This window comes from Vicugna pacos, chromosome 5, assembly GCF_048564905.1.
Source record: "Vicugna pacos chromosome 5, VicPac4, whole genome shotgun sequence".
Lineage (NCBI taxonomy): Eukaryota > Metazoa > Chordata > Mammalia > Artiodactyla > Camelidae > Vicugna > Vicugna pacos.
In genome coordinates, this window is record NC_132991.1 from 89,046,810 (window position 1) to 89,072,007 (window position 25,198).

Consider the following 25,198-nt stretch of genomic DNA (forward strand, 5'->3'; position numbering starts at 1 on the left):
ACATTGTTTTGAGAAGGCCTCAGAAATGAGCTTTACTAATCACTATCCAATTGAACAGTAGCTTGATAGTGTAAGGCTAGTGGCTTAAAAATGTCACCATTTGTCACTAATCTTTGTCCAGGCTTTTTCAGTACTTTGTCTATTGAAACTGGTATAAGACTGCAGATGGCGATCACAATTGCCATTTCAAATTAGATACAATAAAAATCAGGAACCTGTTGCTGTGGAGGGAGAGAGGAACTAGGCAGATGAAGACAAGAATGGAAAACTTTTTTTTTTTGGATACTTTTCACTGTGTATCTTTTTATATTTGTGACTTTTAAACCATGTACAGTAGTAACTCATCCAGATGTAAATAAAAACCTTCCTGGTTCAACTTTATTATGAACCAGTGATTACTTAGGAATTCATTATAATATGATAATAAATTGTTTCTGTGAGGGTTTATTTTGGAAGCTGGGCTTTTAAAAAACTTTGAAACTCACTTTTGTAAGAAAACGCTCCTTGCCCTGTCCCGACCCCTGAAGGCGTGACTGGGGTTGGAGGGGCGCTGCAGGGAGACTGCCGAAGCAGCAGGTGGCGCTGTGAGTCCCGCGAGCACCTCTCCACGACGCTCCCCCACTTTTTTCGGCAATGGCGGGTGGCGGTGGGGTCCTTTTTCTAGGAGTGACTACTCTGAAGCCTGATCCTAGGTGCGGAAGAGTGTTCCCACTCCTGCGGTGTGCTGACCTCGAGGGAGGTTAGAGAAGATCATGGAGCATTTCGTGCATCCTTCCGAGCGAGCCAGAGCGGCGGCGATCGCACGGAAGACATAGGCTGGGGGAGAAATCGCGCCGGGAGACAGGCAGAGCAGCGGGCAGCCCCGGGGCGGGCGGGGTCCTGGGTGAGAAGCGAGCCGGCGGCCTGAGGAGGCGACTGACTGAGCTGGGCACCGGGGGAGCCAGGAGGCGCGGCGGAGCGAGCGAGCCCGGAGCTGACAGATACACGGCGCGGCCGGAGCGGCGAGCGAAGGAGCGGGCGAGTGCGGGACGCAGCCATGATCACCTCAGCCGGTAAGTGCGACCGTAGCCGGCGCTGAAAGGGAGGAGCCGCCACGCCGGCTTTTAGCTGAGTCAGGGCCGGTGACTGGGCACCTCCCGGCGGAGCACCGGCCCGCGCGGCCGCTCGCTGCCCGAGGCCCACCCCCGGGCCGGGGGCTGGCAGTGTGGCCCGGCCTCTCTGCGAGTCCCGCGACCCTCGCTGGCTCGGGGGAATCAGGCCAGGTTGACCGCCTAGTCATCCCTCCCCAGGCACACCCCCGTGCCCGGACGAGGGGCTTCCTGGGCCCTTTTCTGACCCGGACGGATTTTCCTTAATTCCATCCCTCCGGGAGTTGGCCATGTGGGGCCCGTCCGGTTCCAACTCTTCCTCGCAGGTGCTTGGGATGGGATGGTCCCTCTGTGCAGCCGGACAGTAAGGCAGCTTATGCTGCATAAGTACTTCTCGACCTGACCCAGCTCCATTCTCCTTAGAATGAAATCTAAATTAAATTAGGCTTGACGCAGGTCTTCTCTGGGTCTTTTCCCAGAGAACTTGTGTGTTCGTTTCAGACAGCACCCCGAAGACAGTATTGTACTGAGAATCAATCTATGATTTTGAGGCTAGGTGCTCAGTAAACATTCTGCCTTGAGAAAAGAACTCATGGGTGCGCGGAGCAGGTTTTCTCCACTTAACCACTGTGTGGGTATGTTCGTGGGATGACGTTTGAAATGGGAAAAGCTAAGAAGTCAGGCTTTAAGTGGAGATTCTTAAGCCCCCCAAATACAGATTTATTTGTACTTAGCTGTCCACAGCCCTGCCGCCTTTTTTCTTGTTGCTCACACACCCTTTTCTAGTCCTGTTTACTGTATACTTGTGCCACAAGTATTTTGTTGTAAACAAACTGGTAATCAGAAGACAGTATCTTGGACTTGTAAGGAGCTCAAAGCCACATGTTTATTGGTGGAGACATAATAGTTATTTTTAAAGGCTTGAGGTGTCACCTGTACGTGGAATTAAACTTTTGTCCCCAGAGGATATGTAGGATTGGAGGATGAATTTTAGTTCAATATGAGGAAAAGCTTTTCCAGTCAGAGCTCTCTAAAGATAAAACAAGCACTAAATGTCTTGCCACTTGTAAATGTAGGCCTCATGCATTTTCAGATCCATCTTCTTATCCCAAACCATCTCCATTTCTTGCCTGGGTTGCTTTGACAGCCTTAAGGTTTTGTTTTTCCTCCATTACATACATACAATCCTGTCTTGTAGTCAAGAGTATTCTTTTTAAAACCTTACTAACATAATACCGTTTTCTTTGTTTAAAATCTCTCAGTGCTTTCCACTGTGTTTATAATAATATTTAGACTCTTAAAGATCTACGTGATCGGATTCCTGCCTTGTCTTGTACTGCTCTTCCTCACTATATGCTAATCATACTGACCTTGTTTCTGTTCTCTGAGTATGTCTCAGCGCCCTTACACACTGTGTTCCCCCTTTCTAGATTCCTCTTCCTCAAGTTTTCCCTTAGTGTCTCAGTCCTTACTCTGAGCTCAAATGTTAGTCTTTCCTGATCATTCTGTTAAAACATGCTGCCTCTCTCCCCCTCAGCTGTCCCATCCCTTCACCACAGTCTTGTAATTACTTTGTTTGTTTACTTGCCTGATGACTGTCTTTCTGTGGTAGAATTTTGGGCGGGAAACTCATCATTTTCATAATTCTTAGAACACTGCCAAGCAGATGGCAGAAGTTCAAAAGTATATCTTGAATGAGTAAATCAGTCAATTAATCAAATCAGTGAGTTAGTCCCTACACTATTTTAAGTAGAGGCTGAAAAAGCACTTGGTGGGAATATAATAGAATTTAAACCTAATGATTTTTTTAGGTCCTCCTCTATGACTCTGTGATGATAGTGTAGTGTGAATTCATTACTGTCATTTGTTACATCTATTGGATTACTTACCAGCTTTTGCTCCAAACCGTCTGTCACCTGGTTTTCTGTCCTTTGGCTGACAATGGCTTAGGCTCTGTCCCAGGTGCTAAACAGAACCTAACAGGTTCCAGTTTGGATTATTCAGTTTATTCCTTCTGCACTTGCAAGGCACTAGGAACACAGAGGTGAATTCGAAGTCAACATGTACTGTTCAGTTTTTCAGGAAGTTTGGCTGGGAAAGGGAGTGGAGGGAGAGAGAGGTAGTTGCTGGAGAGAGATGTAAGAATGAATGGTTTTTTTTTTTTTAACATAATATAGGCACATAAAGGAAAATTATGCTTAAAAGCCTTAAAAGAATAGTCTCCCACTCATCTTTCCCTTTCCTTATCCAGAGGTAGCTGTTTTCAGCTTTTAAGCTGTATCTTCTGGAACATACCTTCATATTTATAAATATTATGCTATTTTAAATAATACTATAAATTGATTCAGCAATTTTAGATATCTGCTGACTTCATATTAAGACGTAAGAGCTTTTTTTAGCATCCCCAAACCTTCCCATTCCCCAGGTGTGCCACCCGCCCCCCATCCAAAGGAGAGGTTCTGTTTTGTTTTTAAGATGGGAAATATTTGTGTATGGAGTGTAGAGTAATTGATTTACTTGTTTTCCATCGACAAAGGCTGATTTTTTAAGCTAGGACGGCCATGTAACAGATTATTCATAAGGTGAAACCAAACAGGAGAGTATAAAAAAATCCATCACCTCTTTTGGTAAAAGCAGTTTGGTAAAAACATACTGTTGGTTGATAATAAGGGAATAGGTAGCATTTTTAGTATTTTGATAAAGTGTTCTGCTATTTATGATCTGTTCCATATCTAAAGCACTCTTGCCTGTCAGCTCTTCCACATTACTAGTTCACGGTCCTTCTCCCCTACTCCTCAATCATTGCATTCTTTAATTTGTCTTCTCTTCATGCTGTCAATACAGCCTCTCTGTTCTGGGTTTGTTATACCGACCTAGAGTACCAGGAAGTTCTTTTTATCTGCTTTTAGAGTAGTAATATGCCCTAACTAGAACCATAGCATGGTTTTGTTCACTAAATTTTGTATCCTTTCCTGGATGGTTCTCTAAAGACTGCTGAAGCTGTTTAGCAAACCCACACTTATCAGTTAGAAATGGCTACATCTCCTAAGTAAAGTTGCTTTGACCCTTTTTAATCAACTCACAGTTTCAGCTTTGTTCCAGAATGATTTTAGAAGTATATGGAAAATGCACCAAAAAAAAAAAGAAGAAGTACATGGAAAATGTATCTGAGAGACAGTTTGTTTCATGGTCTAAGGACAGTAATTTCCCATGCCTTTTTTTTCCTCATAATTCCTTTGATATATTACTGTATTTCAAGGTGCATTCTTTTGGAGAGGATAGTTATTTCCTTTACAGTGTTAGCGCTAACACCTCAAGGTCACAAGGGAAATGCTATGCTTGGGTAATTGAAGTCAGAGCAGATCAAGATTGCTTCTCATTTATCAAAACCTTCTAGGTTACTTATGATACAAAGGAGGTACCTTAATTTAGGCATCTTGAAATAATTATTTTACTCTGTTGAATTGATGACTACTCTTTTTTTGTAAATAGTTTTTATAACTTTTGGTTTATTTTGTGTGAATAATTTTATTCTAAAATTGTGTGGGAAAGTTTCCAATTGACCACAATACTGGACCCCATCCCCACAATTTCTATTTCAGTAGATCTGGGATGGGGCCAAGAATTTTTATTTTTAACAAGTTCCCAGGTAATGCTAATGTTAATTGGTCCAGGGACCACACTTTGAAAACCACTGAATTAGGCAAATAATGCAATATATGTGGCGTCATGAAAGTTTGATAACAGAGTTAATTCGTAAACCTTGAGATATAAATGTTTTCAGTTTTAAAGAAAACTATTCATTCCTCTAGTGAAGTCACCCCTCAGAAAATAGTTTTTTTCTAACATTAGTTTATCTTAGCATATATATTTCTTAATCATGGTATATTTTTGTCTTACAGCTGGAATTATTTCTCTTCTGGATGAGGAAGAACCACAGCTTAAGGTATGAGTTGAAGAAAAATTAACTGGGCTTAATATGAGTTCTTTGAAGCTCTTTGAATTTAGTGATATCTATATATCTTCCTTCACTTAAAGTAGCCATCCTCCCCAGTCCATACCTAGTCACTGAAATCTAGTCCCAGAGGACAGTATTTTGGCAACAGCAGTTGATTTTCCCTAGAGTTTAACAAAGCTAAGGTAAATGAATCTCAGTATGGCACCTGGAGTCCCCGCTTCTCCTCAGTTTCTTTATCAATGGAAATCAAAAAATTGTTTCTTCTGTGTCACATTTTAAAACTATTTTCATGTGACAAAAATGTATAATATATTTCAACTGGCTCTAGGCAACTGAATTTATTTATATCCAAACCAGCAATGTAGAGTCTATCTTACATATATATTCAAAGAAGAAAAATGTTCAGTATGATAAGGAATGACATTGTATGGCTAGTCTGATATTTTATGATTGAAAACAGAAAGGAAGTATGTAAACCTAAGAGAAAATGTAAGTCAGTTGGTAAATTTTTATATTTGTTATAGATTAAAAATTTTAGTAAACATGACTTATGATTTGGCCACTGATTTGTTGGAAACTTTTTCTTTATGGAAGTGTAATGATAAGTCTCTCTCAAAGTCGAATTTTGGTTTTATCTTCTACAGGAATTTGCACTACACAAGTTGAATGCAGTTGTCAATGACTTCTGGGCAGAAATTTCTGAGTCTGTAGACAAAATGTAAGAATTTACTTTATTTCTGTTCATTAGAATAAAGTGATGACCTTACTTATCTGTGGATGTGGGTCTTGTGGCTTATTAATTCATTTAGAAATTTGCTGCTACTAAATTGTGGCTTGAATATTTAGATTTGGGATTTTTAAGGAGAACTACAGTTTGAACTAGGCCTATACTTCCTAATTTCTTTCAGAGAAGTTTTGTATGAAGATGAAGGTTTCCGGAGTCGGCAGTTTGCGGCCTTAGTGGCATCTAAAGTATTTTATCACCTGGGGGCTTTTGAGGAGTCTCTGAATTATGCACTTGGAGCAGGTGACCTCTTCAATGTCAATGATAACTCTGAATATGTGGAGACTATTATAGGTAATTATCTTCCATCTAGTAAGGCATTATCTTATTGGCTTCTGTCTTGCTCTGGTGCTTATAGCATTTTTTCTTCCTGAATTACTTTTTGATTTCATTTTAATTGAAAATTCATAATCTTCCTACAATAATTTTACACAGGCTGAGTTTTTAGATCTGCCTTCCAATTCTATGCTTTGTTATTTTTTTGTTGTAATGAACAGTAACATTAAGAACAGTAATAGTTAATGAAGACACCTCATAAAACGTGTTAAGAATGAATCTAAGAAATTATTCAGAAATAGCCAACTTAATCAACCAAAGATAGTTATCTCAGTGATTATGATTATCTCTTTTCCAGTGAGCATACTGTTATATGAAAAAAATTAGATTATTATGAATAAAAAAATTAAATGATAGCAATTTATAGAGTTGTTTCTAATACGGGAAACCATTATTGACTGTCTCCATTGTGCTAGGCACTATGCAGGTCATTTTTCATAGCATGGTTTATTCCACAGCTGCCCTGTGAGGAAGGAGCTCGTCCTGTTTTACAGATGAGAAAACTTGGGTTTCAAGATGATAAAGACACATGGCTGTTAAATAGGAGGGTCGAAGTTTAAAACCCTGAAGTTTACTCACTTCAGAATGCATACTGTCTCTACTAATAACCATTGTTTTCTGTTTTGTTTCTTTGTTTTTGAAGTGAGAGGGTACCACACAGGGAAGGCTTTGGGTTCTCTATCTTGTAAGTTGAACCAGCTCTGCAAGATTTTGTTCAAAGCTTCTGTAGCTTTAAAAATGTTTGAAAACTCCTGATCTAGTAGGTGAGCGAAGGGACTGCATACCCTTCAGACATGTCTTTATGAATATAAAGCTTTAGATCATAGTTACAGAGAGGCCGAATGTGTTCTCTATCAAGAGTGTATGGTATAGATATTTTCTGAATTGCTGATTAAGAAGAGATCTGCATTATTCATCTGCATTTTCTCCTTAAAAGGGGAAAACTGGTGTTCTCTTTCAGAAACTGGGAAATGCACAATACAGTCCAAAGGGGTACTTTTCAAATGTCCCTGAAGTTCAAAGTAAGATTTTGTGTTCACACTTAACAATTTTTTGCCATTATGGTGTGAAAATATTGCAAGTAACTTTATGGTTTTTGTGGACTCATTGAATTGGAGTTTTCATTTGTGAACCCTATGGAAAGAACAGTTGATTTTGGAGTTTTCATTTGTGAACCCTATGGAAAGAACAGTTGATTTTAGAGAGTAAACCATATCATTTGAAACCACAGCACTTCCCCTACATTAAATTAGAAATGGGGAGTTAAATGCATTTATCTCTTTTCTTTTATTTGAACGGTTTTTTTGATGAATGTTGATACTTTTTCCCAGCAGTGATCTGCAAGTGCTTGCAGTGTTACCATTTTAAGTGAATGCTTTTGAACAAGCCTTTGGTCTATAAAGGGCTATGAGGTGGTAGATGCCTTCCTATGTATCATCTTAATCTTAGTTTGTAGAAGGTGACTGTTGATTGGTAGACCAGTTCTGTTTGCTTTTCTTTATGCAGAAATGGGATTCACCCTTCTAGTATTCTTTGGATTGTTAGAATGGATTTTTTTAAATGTCAGTGAGATTTGTGAGAGGATATAGAAAATAGAATTTAGGAAAGGCTTCCTAGGATCTTACTGAATATCATAAACAATACAGCCAGAAAATTCAAGACTAGAAATCTTCCAGTTATGATAAAACTTCAGCTAAGAATGAGGGTAGATTCTGGGATACAGTTATGACATAAACCTGGTAAGTGAGAGCACAAGTCTCATTTGAAACCTGGGAGGTACCTTTTTCTTTCTCAGTTATAAACTAAGGAAAGCTCCCCAAATGCAGTAAATCTGAAGTTTATTTCTGATGAGTTGGCGGTCATGTTTCCTCACAACTACATTTGGTTCAAAAAGTTCATATTAGGACCTGGTGAAGATTTTCTGCAGCCAAAACTATTTAAGGTCTGCTTTGTGATTGCCACTTTGTTCTTATTAACTGTACCTGAACCTGCATAATTCTACCTGGATGGACCCTGAATGTGGTATATTCTAATTTATAAAAGTCTTCTGCTTTGCCCAAAATATAGACCTATTAATGTAGGCCATCTGGTAGACCAGCAATTCTTTATGCTAGTTCAAATCATTTCTGTTTCCTGAGGCTATAGTTTGCAACTAATTAATCCTGTCCTTGTACCTTTCTCTTTGAAAGGGAGAGTGTCAAGCTAGTGAATTATAGAGGGAATAACTATTGTATATGTCATTCACTTTGTGTGGCTATTTATCTTCCCTATGGAGGTAGAAGAAGTCTTAGGGAAATTTCCTCTTTGGTTGTTCCTAAGAAGGTTAAGGTGTGATTGTAAAATAGTGTAAGTTGTAAATATGACACCCTTCAGTGTGTTGCCCCATTCTCCCCATTCATCTAAATTATTGTGAAATGTGAAAGCCAAATTGTGCACATGCACCACTGCATGAATTTTCAGACTCCCTGTTCAGGGGAGTGAGGAGGTGTGTGTGAATAGGCTCACCCTACCTCACATTGAGACAGTGAATAATTTAGCTGATTGCTGGAAAGTTTTTTGGAAACTTTTGGAATTGCCTTTAGAACCTGTGGCACATTTCAGGTTGTTTCACCATTATGCTACCAAGATTGTTTAGACAGGATTTTTATTCTTAAGGATCTAATAGTTTCATTAATGTGAAGAAGTCCAATAATTTATTGCCATGTGATAATTGCTACAGTAGTTAATATCCTCAATAATCGTTAAGTGTTTGTTTTTGGAAATTAAACAGTCAGGAGTTATTTGTAGCCAGCTCTGTAGAATATGCAGCTTAGTCAAGTTGAATAATACAATTTTGGTCAAAATACTGACAAGACAAATATTTTAAATAATGTCAGCTTATTGAAATTAGTGTGTAGCCCTGCAGTGTAACTGTTATGAAGGGAACAATATTAATTTGAATGTATAACTTCTAGGATTTAAGAAGTTTGATATTTGGTTATTACTCTATAGTCATCCCATAAGTTTTCATGATTTTAAATGTAGGCGTTGTCTTTTCTAGTAGTTTAGCCCAATTTACAAGGTGATCAGAGTTATTTTGTTTTCTCTATAGCAAAGTGCATTGATCACTACACCAAACAGTGTGTGGAAAATGCTGATTTGCCTGAAGGAGAAAAAAAACCAATTGACCAAAGATTGGAAGGCATTGTGAATAAAATGTTTCAACGATGTCTAGATGATCACAAGTATAAGCAAGCTATCGGCATTGCTCTGGAGACACGAAGACTGGACGTCTTTGAGAAGACTATCCTGGAGTCGGTGGGTAGCTGGTACAGGGACAGTTGTATATCTCTTTTTATAGTAGACAGCACCACTCTGTTACAGTGTATTGTGTTCATATAGTGATGATCCTGGTTGATCACTGAATATTAAATTGTTTTTAACTCATTTTTTCATGAAGACAGGGAAATAGGGAATTTTCTTTTAAGGTTCTTATCTAAAATGGTTAAGAATTTTGAAGTTTTATTGTTTAAATAGCAAATCTTAGGCTGCTTAGAATGACTAAAGAATGTTGATTAAAATAATTCAATTTCTAAATAAACATAATGCTAAAATTAACCAGATAATGATGTTTCTTTAAATTACCTTTCAGAACGATGTCCCAGGAATGCTGGCTTACAGCCTCAAGCTCTGCATGTCTTTAATGCAGAATAAACAGTTTCGGAATAAAGTACTGAGAGTTCTAGTTAAGATCTACATGAACTTGGAGAAACCTGATTTCATCAATGTTTGTCAGGTAATTACATTACATTGCTTTGCACTGTATTGCTGGGCTATGCCTCATTACTTTATATTACATCACATCACTATGTTATATCATGTCACTATAAATTCATACATGTAGCTCAGTTGACCTTCACAACAGCCTGTGAAAAGGTACGCATTTATATTCCACTTTACTGATATGAAACTTCATCTCTCAAAAGTAAAAAGCTGTTTTGTTATAATGCGTTCTTTCTATGTACTCTTTTCTAAAAAGAATTTCAGGAATAAAAATGATCTTTGGTTTCATTGCCCGAATACAGCCAAGACCTTTGGGTATATTCATCTCTTTTTCATGTATGAATTTGCTTGCATACGTTAAAAAAATTAAGACAATGCAAAAATTTTATGTAAAATGAAAAGTGTATCTTTCCCTTTCCGTGGACTTTTTCCCAATTAAAAGATGCCTAGGTGTTTTTCCTCCACTTACTAGCACATGTGAAGCTACCTCATTCATCTCAATGGCTACATTGTTTTGTTGCCTGGAAGTGCTAAATTTGCTTTTTAACAATTACCACACTGTGTAAGTTCTTGTATTCTGCTTAGAGCGTAGAAATTGATCACACATTTTGCTATTTTTTCACTATAATGTGTTATTAGAATTTATCCTCTATATTTTTAAACTGTAGATTAATACATCCTTTTTCTGAATGCTTTTTTTGATGTTTTTCTTAAAAATTGAAGTATGGTTGATTTATAATATTGTGTTTTAGATGTGCAGCAAAGTAATTCAGTTATGTATATATTTTTTCAGATAATTTTCCATTATAGGTTATTATAAGATAATGAATATGTTTCCCTGTACTGTACAGTAAATTCTTGTTGGTTATCTATTTTATGTATAGTTTTGATGTTTTTTAAAGCAAGTGGGAAACAGAAAAGGCTGGAAGAAAAATATCCTCCATTACATCACCCACAGTCTACTTAACATTTTAGTGAATTTCCTTTCACTTTTTTCCATATAGGTTTTGGGAGTTTGGTTGCTTCTAAGTAGTTTTTAATAGTTTTTTTTTAATAATTGTTTTAAAAACCTACTGTTTTAAAAACAGTAGTCCTCTGCCCTCTTCCTCTGTGTGTCTGTTTTATTCCTCAGAAATAATTTTGTTTCTTTTAGTTATCTTATTTCCTGTCCCTTTAAAACGTTCTAAAAATTTATTTTACATTCTTAAAGTATATTTTTGAATAGATAATATTACATTGACATGATCCAAAATTCATAAAGAACCAAAGTATATTCAGTAAAAAGTCTTTTTCCCACTCCTTTCCTTTGGCTCCCACATTCCTTTCCTTGGAAGCAAACAGTATCGATTATATATGTCCTTCAGTTTAACATTTTTCCATGTTTTAACTCTTCTCAAACTCTTGTTCATAGTCTTTCATGATTGTGCGGTAGTCATTCAGTGGGTGTACTTTGCCTTTCTTAACCAGTTACCTATTATTGGTCGTTTATTTTGCTGTCATTATTTCCTATTCTTAATTTATAATAACTTTAATTAATATGTTCATTTTGAAATTGGGTTATTTGCTACTTAAGGGAACAAGAAAATTTAAATTAAATTCTTAAAAACCCTAAATTCATTGGATAGTTTTTGTTAAAATACGTGGCAGAAGAGTAGAAAGAGAAATGCTTCGAAACAGTCATTTTAGTGCCTCTTGTCCTGACCCAGCACAATACAATGTGTTAAATGAATGAATGACTCCTACAATGTTGTTAAAGCAGAAAATACAAGTTAAGGAGCACTTGATAGTGATTTAGGGATAAGATCTAAAGAAGGCAAGATTCATTCACCAACCAGTTATTGAACACTGCTAATTGCCAGGCACAATATTAGGAGCCGTGAATACAATTTGTATGGATTTTCTTATGGAAGGCAGATACCATTTTCAGGAAAACCTTGTCTGGTACCAGGATCAGAAATGGATGCTAGACCACATACCTAGTCTGCCCAGTTTGCCTACGCTTATATTTTAAGGTTTCCTATGTTGTTGACTATCATTCTCTAAGTATCTTATAGACAAAGTTTTCAATTATTATATAATTATTCTTTATCTGCATTTCAGTGCTTAATTTTCTTAGATGATCCTCAGGCCGTGAGTGATATCTTAGAAAAACTGGTAAAGGAAGACAACCTCCTGATGGCTTATCAGATTTGTTTTGATTTGTATGAAAGTGCTAGCCAGCAGTTTTTGTCATCTGTAATCCAGAATCTTCGAACTGTTGGCACCCCTATTGCTTCTGTGCCTGGATCCACCAATACGGGTACTGTTCCAGGATCAGAGAAAGACAGGTATAAGTATCTTTTTCTGTGGCAGAACTAACTAAACAATCTTTATTTCATTTTGGGACTAGATAAAATATATACAGTCAATATAATCTAAGAATAAATTTCACCATTAGCTTTCATAGATTGTAAAATCTTGTAAAGGCTATTGCTCTGTTTTGTGCTCTGCTGGACACATTAAGGAAAATCAAAGAAATGGACCCTTCTGGAAAGAAATGGAAGTGATTGTCTGATGAGGGGGTCCTGCCAGATAGTGTGTCCTATCTAATCAAGTAAATTAAAAATCTGAGATGGGGTAAGTGGGCTAGATTTTAGATATTTGGGTTAGATATTTGGACAGTAAGAAACATTCTCAGTGTTTTTGCACTTTTAAAAAAAAAACTAATAAAAATTACTGTAATCCAGTCATCTTGTTACCTTTATTTATTTAGGTTTTTCTTTCATTTTTTCTCGCAGTGTTTTGTAGATTTCAGTATAGAGATTTTGTACATTTTTCCCTAAATCTACTCCTAAAGTATATTAGGTTTTTTGATGCTATGGTAAGTAGTATGTTTAAATTTCAATTTCTAATTGTTTGTTGCTAATATTATGGAATTATAGTTGATTTTTGTATATTAATGTTGAATCCCACAACCTTGCTTAACTCACTTATTAGATCTAGTACACTTTTTAAAATAGATCCCTTTATAAAATTTTCTGATTGGAATCATGTCATCTGCGAATAGAGACAATTTTACTTCTTCCTTTATAACTTTTACACCTTTTCCCCCCTTATTTTTCTGCACTAGTTAGGATTTCTGAACATCCTTACTTTCTTCCTAATTTGTAGGGTAATAGTATTTAGTTTGTTTCTTTTTGATTTGAAATTTTCTTTTCTCGTCTCCTTTTCTTGTGTTTATTTGCTCTCATGTTCCTTCTGAGTTAATCTTCATTTCTGAAATAATTATTTTTCTTCTTTCATTCGTAGTTTTTCCCTAGTTCTGTTATTTCATTTCTGAGTTTTTCTGTTTCTGATAGTAATCTTTTGCATCTTATACATTTTTCTTAATGTCTTTTACCTCTTTTAAAATAATTTTGTTCTCATTATATTGTATGGGATACTTTGATCCTTTACTGTGGTTATCTTTACTGAAATTAGTTTACCTAAATTTTTACAAAGGAAGCTTATTTAGGATAGTTTTTTCTAATTTCACTGTTCTTTAGAACTTCCTCTTCTACTGTGTTTGTGGAGTATATTAAACAAAATGTCTTCTTATGTTCTGAGATCTCCTGGCTCTGTTTCCTTTCCCACTTTTATTTGGGCCTGTTTCTGCCTTCTTAATTTGGATTCTGTGTCTAACATTTTCTCCTCAGTGCAGTGCTTTGACCTAGAAAGGGGTGTCGGCTGGTTAGTTTTAAGAGTTCTTAAGGCCCCAACTGCTTCACTTCAAACTAGTCTTGTAACTGATGGTGGTATGTCTTCAGCTGACTGTGTTTTAGGAATCCGGGAAATACTTTGTCACCTGGTTTTGTTGTATTTGTTATCCATACATTTTGCTAACATAGTTAGTTGCTTTGCGTGTCTTTATGAATTTGTTTGGCAGAAATTCGGTAACTGGCTGCCTCCATCTTATTTTACATTCTTTTTGTTAATGGCATTACTTTTGAAATAATTAACTGTCATTTTTCCTTGTGAAATATTTAATTTGGACATGGTTCAAATCTCTAATTTGGAAAAAAAAAAAGTCACCCATACCATTCAGAAAATATTTATCACATTAACTGTTGGTTCTCTTCTTTTTAGTGACTCAATGGAAACAGAAGAAAAGACAGGTAGTGTACTTGTAGTAAAGACACCAGAAGTGGTAAGTATGCTTTTTGAAGTTGAGGTTGCTATTTAAACATATATTTCCACACTGTATTGTAAACTATTTAAAAGTGTTACATACCTGCTTTTATGGAGATTTATTATTGCTTGATACCAAAGTTATTTCATAAAATGGATTTTCTATAAAAAGGAAAATTTTAAAAATTGACCCCAGAAATCATTTGACTTCGAAGAAGTGAAATCCTTCCTTAAATCCATACCAAAGAATGAACTCTGTCCAGAATGACTGAATTAACTGTCACAGGGTGAGAAGAAAAAGTATGGCCTCTAACAAATAAATGGCAACTTACCAGAGAGGTTACAGTTTAGTTGTCTTTATTTTAATATTCATGGTGTGTGGAAGAGTGGAGCAAGGATTAGAGAAGTGATCTGTTGAATGTCAGTGTTTCCTCCATCAGGATTTTTGGTATCTGATTATCAGGTATATAAATTTCAACTCTTCTTCACCTGGATGGAGAGTTGTGTTAGTAACTTGGAAGTTCATGAGATCATACATGTGTGTTGATTAAAGATGCTTTTAATTTTCTCAGCTTGGAGTAAGGAGTTCCTTACCTAAACTATAAGTTGGCTCTGTATAAAATAGTTTTTCTTGCATATCATCAGTAATTATTCTTTTACAGTTTTTTAAATATTAAAATATTTTACATTGAAAGTGAGTTTGGAATGAATTGCATTCTTTCATCAAGCTGGTATCATATCTCAATGGCATTAACAAAGAAACTATTCTTTCTCGCAAATAAATGATATATGACTTTTCTAGATCCTACTGTTAAAGTATGGGTTTTGTTGTGTGTATGACTTAATTTCACTGATTTAGAGCTGTTAAATAAAGTTGGCGTAGTGGATTTCAGTGATATAGTAATTTTCATTCTTATTTGTTTTGGCAGAGTCCAGAGCCCAAGGACCAGACTTTGAAAATGATTAAAATTTTAAGTGGTGAAATGGCTATTGAGTTACATCTGCAGTTTTTGATACGAAACAATAACACAGATCTCATGATTCTAAAAAACACAAAGGTAGGAAATTCATTTATAATGGAGGCTTTTTTCTTATGTTTCTTTGTTGAATAAGTACTTGTACTTACTTCTTACTGAATAATTTGTTGCATTTTATTTCTGATCAAGGAAATAAGTAAGTTAAAAAAATAAAAATGGGAGAAACACTTGATCTTGTTGGAGGTGAAAGGGAATTAATATTGATTGATCTCCTGTTTTTTTGTACTAGTCTCTCAGAGTTGGGAACTTTAGTGGCTTTTTCCCCCCTTTACTTTTTTTTAGCTGACTTTTTATTTTATGTATACATGTAGCATTTGGACCACAATCAGAACATTAATATAGATTGTTTATATGTCTGTTTTTCCCACTGAACTGTGAACTCCTTGAGAACAGGGCTTCTTTACCCTGATATTGTAACTTCCGTTGAGATATTGATCCTAGCAATTATTAATTTTAATTTTTGAACAAGTAATCTATTTATCTGGTTCCAAAAATGTTTTAATATGAAAAGATACATAGTGTGAAAAATCTTTCTTCCTTGACTGTGTTATTTACCCAATATTCTTTCCCAAACTCATTGATTCTTTTTTTAAAATCTATATACTATCCCATTACTAAACAGTTGTTTGATTGGAACATATGTAATCATGCTTCTCAGGATTTTTAAAATAATTTTTACAAATGGCAAAAGACAGAATTACATAATTAATGTTTCTGAGTTTTTTGAAGCTTATCTTTATAATACAGTCTCATCAAAAATAAACAAAATTACTTTGGTGACTGCCAGAGGTACAGTGCCAGAAGAGTGCAGCATTGCTCTTCAGGTTACCCCAAAACTTGAAAACCTTGGGCAAAATACTGAAGAGAAATGGCAAGTTAAACTATTCGGAAACTGAAAAATGGAAGTCTGCCACCTAAATTCCTATATAAAATCTACTACTGACCTCAGATTAAGACCAGAGATAAAACTTTGTTTGACTTGCTAATTTTTATAAACGATTTAATCTTTATAAAGAAATATCCAAGATTCATATTTTAAATATCAATTCAGGTTATTCATGTTTTCACCGTAAAACAGGGCCTCTTATCGTGTGTTCACATGCAAGCTTGCATGTGTATGAATACTTTGCTAATGATAAAAATCTGTGTTTGGTTTTGTAGGATGCAGTAAGGAATTCTGTATGTCACACAGCAACCGTTATAGCAAACTCTTTTATGCACTGTGGGACTACCAGTGACCAGTTTCTTAGGTAAATGTGCTTGTAGGTTTCCACTTCGGTTAAAAATTTCCTTTAAAAGAGACTGTTGACATTATTACATGGATGCAGGGAACTTTTCAGCCTACCAGTCCTTAATTTTAAATTCTATTTTTACCATTTTATATGTTTTTTATTGCATTTTTATCTTTATATGCCTACTTATTTTGAGATTAAATTAATTTTATTAGTTTCCTTGAATATAGATTTTTGAGTGAACTACGTTTAGCTAGGAAATTGGATGCAGTTTTGCTTTCATTCATAGTAGAATTGCATATCATGCATTTTTTTTAAAAGTCCTTAAAATATTAGGAACAACTTAGAAGATAAAATAGATCATCAGTAACTTGAGATACATGAAATAAAAGGATTTATGACAGCTCAAGGTAAAATTTTAATGCTTTGACTTTACTGCTATAAAAAGAGTTACGGAATTCATTTCAATAGTATTGCTAAATTTTCTTTTCTTACAGAGATAACTTGGAATGGTTAGCCAGAGCCACTAACTGGGCAAAATTTACAGCCACCGCCAGTTTGGGTGTAATTCATAAGGTAATATGTGCTGATCAGTGTGAGCAGGCATTAGAATAGAAGCACTTTTTCTGGAGTTAAGAAAAAAATGAAAGTTTACTGTAATTCATTGACAAGTACATTTTGTTAAATCGGACCAGTCCTCTTACAGGGAAGGATAAAGTAAATAACAAATTTGTGTCTGTTTTTTAATAAAAAGTGGAAATCCTTTTCCTGTGAAGACTAAGCCATTTCTCGGGATGAATTGAAATAAGTTGTCTGCATAGTCTTAAGATGAATTTGGGGAAATGGTATAAAACAAGGGGGAAAAAATTGAAGCACTCGTTTCTAACGAGGATATGACTGCGTCTCTTAAATTAAGGCTGTCTTCTCATTGGAGTGATAAAGTTGCTTGGGAGAGAGCCCCGCTTTCCTCCTCTTTCAGCAAATGAACGCTCTCGAGAAAAGGCAATAATCATAGAAAATGTTGTCTTTTTTTCCCCTCACTTTCTCTTACTGACATCTTTGTGGTGCCTCAAATTTACAGGGTCATGAGAAAGAAGCATTACAGTTAATGGCAACATATCTTCCCAAGGACACTTCTCCAGGATCAGCCTATCAGGAAGGTGGTGGTCTCTATGCGTTAGGTCTCATTCATGCCAATCATGGTGGTGATATAATAGACTATCTACTTAACCAGCTTAAGAATGCCAGCAATGATGTAAGTATTAGAGCAGAGAATTAAATTCCCATTATTTAAGAGTCCAGGGGAAAGTATTTATATTTGCCAAATTATTTTAGTGAATTAGAAATTTTGTAGGATTACCAAATCACTACTGTTTTCATAGAATCTTTTCTTTTAAAGGTAATTTCCTTTCCTTCTCTATAAGCTAAAATTGTGCTTCTCAGTCCTTTAAATGTTGTGTGTGATAAGCAAAATAAAGTACCAGATATTTATAAAATATATGTTGTATTTTCATACTTTAGAGTCTTGTAATGTTATGTAAGTGACCTTAGTGATCATTTGGTCTAATCCTATTATTTTACAGGGAACTAAAGCCGAAAGAAATTGCATGTACTCTCTCAGGAATCAGAATTCTTGCTTGTTTTGATCTTTGATGATTTTTTAAATGTAATTCTTTTGGAAAAACCTATTAAGTAGCCCTGTTCTTATTTTAAGGAACCTTGAAATAGAATTTTAGACTTTAACTTTTATGTTAGTCTCTTTTAGAAGGCCATTCAGAGAGTAGCTAAGTGAGCCAGAAAACTGTCCTACTTATGTGAAAAGATTGAGGTCCATAGGATGGTCTGTCAGCTAATAAGCCCCCTGTCCACAAATCTTACATATGTTTACACATATCTCTACCTCGTTTCCTCTGGCCTCAGGTACACATTTTCTTACCAGATAAAGCTTTTTAGTTACCAGCAATAAAAACCTCTGCTGACCAACTTAAACAAGCAATTTATTGGAAGTAGCTTATATAATTAAAGGAAAACTGGTGAACCAGTTCTCACAAAGATTAAGAGCCAGGGCACTTCTAGGGATCTAGATAACAGTAACTAATGGGATGGTCTCTTCAGGGCCCTGACTGTCAAGATGAAGGAACTTGAAATGTTTTTGGTCCTTGGGTCATTCCACTTTCTAAGAAAGATTAAAATTGCAAAGGAGTATCCAACCTGTCTTGGGTCACAGGCCCCACACATTGGCTAGGGGATGGCGGGAGCTTATTAATGACAGTCCCACCAAGATGCTAAGCAGTGGGCAGGACTGTTCCCCAAACAGCATTGGGGTGCTATCACCAATAAAAGGATACTTACGTTAAGAAATGACAGATCACCACAAAATATTCTTCAGATTACCACTAACTTTTGCTCCTGACACCATTTTCTCCCAGTTTCTTCTGGACCATGTTCCATTATGCACCTTTTTCTCCTCTATCTTCAGTCTCCTGTGCTGCATCCCTCAGTCCATAAGCATATCCAGGTCTCACCTATCCTGAAAAACTTTCCTTGTCACTTGCTTCTCCCTTTTAGTTGTCATCTTTCTCCTCCCCTTCTCATGATAACTTCTTGAAAGAGAGCTGTACTGTCTCTTTCCACTCTTTTCTTTCATTTACTTCTCAACTCAATGTTATTTTGAATCAGCAAGCACTGTTCTTTTGAAACTGAAATTGCTGAGGTTACCGCTGGCCCTTTATATCCTTTGATCATACTCACTAGGCCAGCTGCTCTGCATGCCTAATATCACAGTATATTTTAAAATTAGAATAAAAGCTTGGATTTTAAGTTCAGTGTACCAAATCAGTGGAACCCATGCTTTTTCCCTAGATTGTTCGACATGGTGGCAGTCTGGGCCTTGGTTTGGCTGCCATGGGGACCGCACGCCAGGATGTATATGATTTGCTAAAAACAAATCTTTACCAGGATGATGCTGTGACAGGTAAGTGATTCTTTCCAAAGACAATAAACTGTAGAATTAGTGTAACTGTAATATTTATTTTCTAACTTTATTTTGTGGTCTGTAAAAAATCTAGTGGATTTTTCTAGTTGTAGAGGAAATGAATTTTGTCCCATTTATCAAACTCATCTTATAAAAAATATATTTTGTGATATATAGGCTTTTTTTTAATGGTATATATCATGTAGGTCGGTCTGTATAACTGATTTTTGCAAATAGAAATTTATTAGTCTGCTTGTATCATGGGGCTATCCATACTGCTTGGTGATAACATAGGAAAAATGTTGCCATAATGTCACCTTTGAAATCACTGTAGGATTTGATGGTGTATCCTATCAATATTTAAAAGGAAACTAGCTCTAAATATGTGGATGTACTTCCACATAAAATAGTCTCCTTTATATCAGATGGCTTGAAAAATGCTGTCAGAAGCTAATGGTTGTTTTGATAGTTGATGCTAATAGTTGCCACTTCCAATAGAATATGTTTTATATACTTTACATACATAATTCTTATCCTTTAATGTTTTGCTTTTTACTTACTAGGGGAAGCAGCTGGCCTGGCCCTAGGTTTGGTTATGTTGGGGTCTAAAAATGCCCAGGCTATTGAGGACATGGTTGGCTACGCACAGGAAACACAACATGAGAAGATTCTGCGTGGTCTTGCAGTTGGCATTGCATTAGTGATGTATGGGAGGATGGAAGAGGCTGATGCTCTCATTGAATCCCTCTGCCGTGATAAGGTGAGATCATGTATTAGGCATCCTTTTCTCCTTTCATTCCCTCACTCTTCAGTTATTATCTCCACCATTTACAGAAACACTTAACTTTTTTACTGGTTATTATCTCTGTTCCCATCAGAACACCTGGCTACATTTGTTGGTAAAACTTCTCAAAAGATATATAAAGCGTAATAGAATTTAGGAAAGGAAAACACTGATTAGAAGAGGAGGAGGACTAATTTGAGATTTTGAATTTAATCAAGACTTCAGATCAGTGATTTTCAAGTAAGCAGATTCAGAGAAGTTCTTTAGAAATGTGTAAGTTCATTTCTTTTAGAAATAATGTTTTGGGGATGATTTCATAATCATTTAATAAGATACAAAGTTTGCTTCATTATTTTTTCATCAAAAAAACAGTGCCAATCTCCATATTTATTTGGGTGAGATTTTTTTTTCCATTGCCTTTCATTTTGTTCTGTTTTGTTTCTGTAATAGTATCGTGTATGGTAGGTGAGTAAGCTGTCCTCTATAATACTATCCTCTGTAACCTGATAAAAAAATCCACTGTTTTGATTTATTGATAAAAGTATTTTGCTTAACTATCAAATTCCGTATCTCTTTCACTCAACACTCAATTCCTGAGAATTAAGGATAAGGTAAAAAAAAGCAAGTTAGAATGTAGAATTAGAAGCAAGCTTCTTTGTTGTTTGTTTGACAAATGAAAGTTGAGTATCTTAGGGCAGTGAGTGGTAATACTGGGCTTGAGTTTATACTGTACTTTAAAAAGTGTGAGGCAGCATAAGCATGTTGCACAGAATATTGGAAATTAAAAGCAATTGATTCCTCCCATTAGAGTCTTTTATTTCTCTGTTCGTTTAGAAAATTAGCAACCACAAAATGGTTCATCATTTCCTACCTAAAACTAACTCTCCTGGTGGATGGAACTAAGCCTGTAGAAGTTACGTATATATTTGAAGTGATAAGTTAATGATTGACATTAAATTATTTCTTAGGATCCAATTCTTCGACGATCTGGAATGTATACCGTAGCCATGGCTTATTGCGGCTCAGGTAACAACAAAGCTATTCGACGCCTGCTACATGTTGCCGTAAGTACTCTGACCTTTCTTGGATAGAGATGGAAGGGAAAGTTTACATGTGGATACTAAATATCTTGGTGACTGCACCACCCACACCAGATGACCGCCCCCAGTGGTCTCAGGTTCAGAGTCTCATTGGACACAATCAGCCATAACCCAGCAGCAGGTTCATTAGCTTTTCAGAAGGATATAGGACAGGATAACAGTCAGTTTGAATGGAAGTCCTTAAAGTCTCAGGTACAACTTCTGAAGCCCTGTTCCAAGGGGCACCTGTATTTGTAAGGGACAAAACCACATGAGTGTGTGCAGGCACCCCAGGATAGGGAGGTTTAATGAACAGTAGGAACAACTTTTCTTTACAGCCTTTGAAGTTAGCTTCTAGGTCCTCCTAAGGACATGGTCTATTACAAAAGACACATTGCACAGGAAAGCCAGTGCCCTGTTTTCAAACAGGCTTTTTCTATTCATATTCACTCAATCCAGATCTAGTTTATCAACAATAAATAATGTGCCTGATAACACAGTGGACTTATGTCTCAACTTAGTAAGTTTCTACCATCTTGGTGCTGGGAGAAGGTAAACCCAAGGTCATCCTTCCCATGCAGAAAGGGTTTAGAACTATTATTGTTTCTTTTTTCCTAGATATTCACACCCCACAGTATTTTATTAGTTATTATTTATCAGTGCAGCATGTGGTATATTCTCAATGTTTGTATTTTGCTTGAGTTTAGGAAATAGGTTTTTTTTTAAAATAACTTTGGAGGAATGGTTAGATTTTCAATGTGGCTACAAAAGCTATGGCGCAACTGAAATAGTCTTTAGAAGTAGCCCTAAATCTTAAACTTCATGAGACTTTAAAGGCTTCTAAGCTTTGAAATGAAGAAATTCTCAGATGAATTTTTCTAAATTGGGGAAAAACATTGTAATAGAGGAATACCATAGTTCCCCCTTATCTGTGGGGTGTAATTTCCAAGACCCACAGTGGATGCCTGAAACTGCAGATAGTACTGAAACATATACTATGTTTTTTCCTATACGTACACACACACCTATAATAAAGTTTAATTTATAAATTAGGCACAGTATGAGAATATCTGAATTGCCAGCATCACTACTCTTGTGCTTTGGGGCCATTGTTAAGTAAAATAAAGATTATTTGAATTTAAGCACTGCAGTTCACATTGATCTGATAATTGAAAGGGCTACTAAGTGGCTAATGGATGGGTGGTATATACAGCTTGGATATGCTAAACAAAGGGATGACTTACACCCCAGGCCGGACAGCGTGGGAAGTCGTTAGAGTTCATCATGATACTCAGAGTGACATGAAATTTAAAACTTACGAATTGTTTATTTCAGGAATTTTCCATTTAGTAAATATTTCTGACCATAGTTGACTATGGGTAACTAAAACTCCTGAAAGTGAAACCGTGGATAAGAGGGGTCTACTGTAAAATACTAATGAGACCTACTTTACATTTGAATGATGTGGGCCTCGCATATCAGTTTCTTCTAGTAATACAGTGTGTGTAATACAATGTATGTAGTAATAGAATGCATATAGTATAATGTAATCCCCCTTTAAAATTTTTCCTAGGTAAGTGATGTTAATGATGATGTCAGGAGGGCAGCAGTAGAATCACTTGGGTTCATCCTCTTCAGGTAATAATTTCTAACTTCTGATTCTATATATATTCCATTTCTGTTTGTAGTTAGTAATTAAACAGAAACTAAATATCTGAGGAATATGTCTAGGTTCAGAGTGACAACCATTTAACAATACAGTTAGTACTGTTCATCTGAAAAAGAAACCAGTATGTTTTGAGAGTCTGAGAACCTGTTTGAGAAGTAGTATTCCTAGTCCCATGTATATTGGTAATTCAAACGAATGCTCTCTCTCACACAGGCTTGTAGAGTACTTGAAGCCCTTTAATAAGTGTAAATGGTAATGGGGTTTGTCTAAATGCAAAAGAGTGAAAAATTTGCAGATTTAAAAAAAATTGTTTTGAATTTGCACATTTGGAAATGCCGTTGGGAGTATAGTATGGTTGTGATTTAGAGGACACACTCTGAAACAAACCTGCCAGGGTTGAATATTGGCTCTGCCACTTGCTAGCTGAGTGACTTTGGGCTTGTTATTTAGCCTCTTTGAACCTTGGATTCCTCATCTGTAAAAAGGGTATAAAAATAGTACCTAAGACTGTTTTTTGACAGTTAGGTGAATTAATATATCTAAAGCCCTTAGAATGGTATCTGCCTCTAGTAAATGATATTTGTGTGTGTGTGAGTGGTGGCAGTTGTAATAATGGTGGTAGATGCAGTAGTATTTCTTATAGTAGTTCTTCTTACTGCCTGCTTGTCTCCAGTCTCACATACCACGGTTTTTTTCTGCCAAGATACTTTATCATAAAAGGCAAATTAAAAGTACTTCTTTTAACTTTTTTTGGATACTGCCTATTATGGCTTATTTGTGATGAAATTGCACAAGAAGTTCCATGTAAGATGAGTTTCATGTCCTTTTAATCTCTGGTCTAGATTTTCTAGCCCAAGTTTTGGGGAGTGAACTTTTGTTGTAAAGACTGTAATGTAATTCAACAAGTATTTCTTAAGCATTTACTGTGAACTGGTTAGGGGATTTTCTCTAAGATGCTAGATAGGAAGTTACCCATTTACTGCAGGCAGTAAATATTTTCTTCCTATTGTGGATAAAAATGTTGAATAAAACAGCAAAGCACAGATCCATATGGCATACAAATAGATTTCACCTTATACCAGTCGATTTTATTGAATGAGGTTGTTCAACAAAATACTAATCTCCTTTACTGTATTATCCTCTAACTCTCATTTGTCCAGACACTAGAGAGCTTTATTAAGTCCTAAAGATGTAGTATTTGTACCGTTCCGTTAGTCTGTATCCCCAAAACTGGGTATGTGATTAGTTGGTTATTGTTCTTAGTATATCCATAGAAGTGTCAGATATTCATTGATTCCTTTTCTAAGATCTGATAAAACCTATTTGTATTAAGCTATTGCATGTTTTCCCTAAAGATCTACAACAGACCACACACTTAAATTTCTTGAATCCTGTCTCTTTTTTCTCTTTTTGAACATCAGAACATTTAGCCACTTACAATCCTTTTGTACCATTGCCATTTTCTGTTTTTCCTCAGATTTGTCAGCAGTGGTTCTATAATGACGTTCACAAGTTCCATTTCAGGGAGGTGATTCATTTAGTTAAGAGACATGAACTTATTTAAGGCAGCCAGTCTCTCCACCTATTTTGCATTTTGATCGGTCTTAACAATGTTACTTTTTACTTTCTGGTCTAAAAATCTTTCTCCTGAGACAAAAGATAGAAGCAAAATAGAAGTTGAATAGTTCTGTTTCCTTCCTGTCATTTTTGGTGTATCATTCTAGCCAACCTGTGACCCTAACTTTTCCTTATTTTTGCTCTAGAGTTTAGACACAATTGAAAAACAAAAACAGATGGTTTTATTATTGCCATTCAGGGAGGGTTTTTTTTTTTTAATTCTTGGAAAACTAGATAATTTTTGTATGGAAAGTATATTCTTTTAGGTATACCCAGAGTAAATAATTGGCTTGTATAATGGTCCTGATGGTCTCTTCCTTTGTTTTATTTATTCATTGTTGACTACTAACTCTTCCTATTAGTCACTTTATATTTTATATCATATAAGTTAGTCACCTAGTGTGTAAATTCTACCACATAAGAAGTTGAGATTTCATGAAAACTGTTTTTCTCCCCTTTTAACCTGACAGTGCTTTTGTTCTCTAATTAACAGAATTCATTTCAGCCCCTGTATTTCCTGAGGCTCACACAAATTCCCTGTTTCAGCAGTAGGTGTCTTCCATGAGCTGCTTTTAGGCTTTTAGGCTTTGCTGAGATCTCTGCTACCAAGGAGTCAGATCCAGCTAATACACTCGTTATTTCCAAGGGTTCATTCTGAGGGTTTTTGTTATGTTTTGTTTTTCAATATGATTCTTAGAAGTAGAAACTGGAAAAGACTTTAGAGATGATTTT

The 25,198-nt window shown here is 35.9% G+C and overlaps 1 protein-coding gene across 1 annotated transcript in view; it reads left to right on the forward strand.

Moving 5' to 3' along the window:
- Positions 1 to 876: 876 nt before the first annotated feature.
- PSMD1 (proteasome 26S subunit, non-ATPase 1) overlaps positions 877 to 25,198 on the forward strand; it is an 80,556-nt gene continuing 56,234 nt past the window's right edge. Inside the window, exons 1-16 of the mRNA XM_006207901.4 lie at positions 877 to 1,052; positions 4,991 to 5,034; positions 5,691 to 5,764; positions 5,955 to 6,124; positions 9,258 to 9,463; positions 9,798 to 9,941; positions 12,029 to 12,255; positions 14,033 to 14,093; positions 15,004 to 15,132; positions 16,273 to 16,361; positions 16,841 to 16,919; positions 17,425 to 17,598; positions 19,206 to 19,317; positions 19,881 to 20,077; positions 21,070 to 21,165; positions 22,754 to 22,818. Of these exons, the coding sequence (XP_006207963.1) occupies positions 1,037 to 1,052; positions 4,991 to 5,034; positions 5,691 to 5,764; positions 5,955 to 6,124; positions 9,258 to 9,463; positions 9,798 to 9,941; positions 12,029 to 12,255; positions 14,033 to 14,093; positions 15,004 to 15,132; positions 16,273 to 16,361; positions 16,841 to 16,919; positions 17,425 to 17,598; positions 19,206 to 19,317; positions 19,881 to 20,077; positions 21,070 to 21,165; positions 22,754 to 22,818 (1,883 nt within the window). The 5' untranslated portion in view covers positions 877 to 1,036. The remainder of the gene's footprint in view (positions 1,053 to 4,990; positions 5,035 to 5,690; positions 5,765 to 5,954; positions 6,125 to 9,257; positions 9,464 to 9,797; positions 9,942 to 12,028; positions 12,256 to 14,032; positions 14,094 to 15,003; positions 15,133 to 16,272; positions 16,362 to 16,840; positions 16,920 to 17,424; positions 17,599 to 19,205; positions 19,318 to 19,880; positions 20,078 to 21,069; positions 21,166 to 22,753; positions 22,819 to 25,198) is intronic.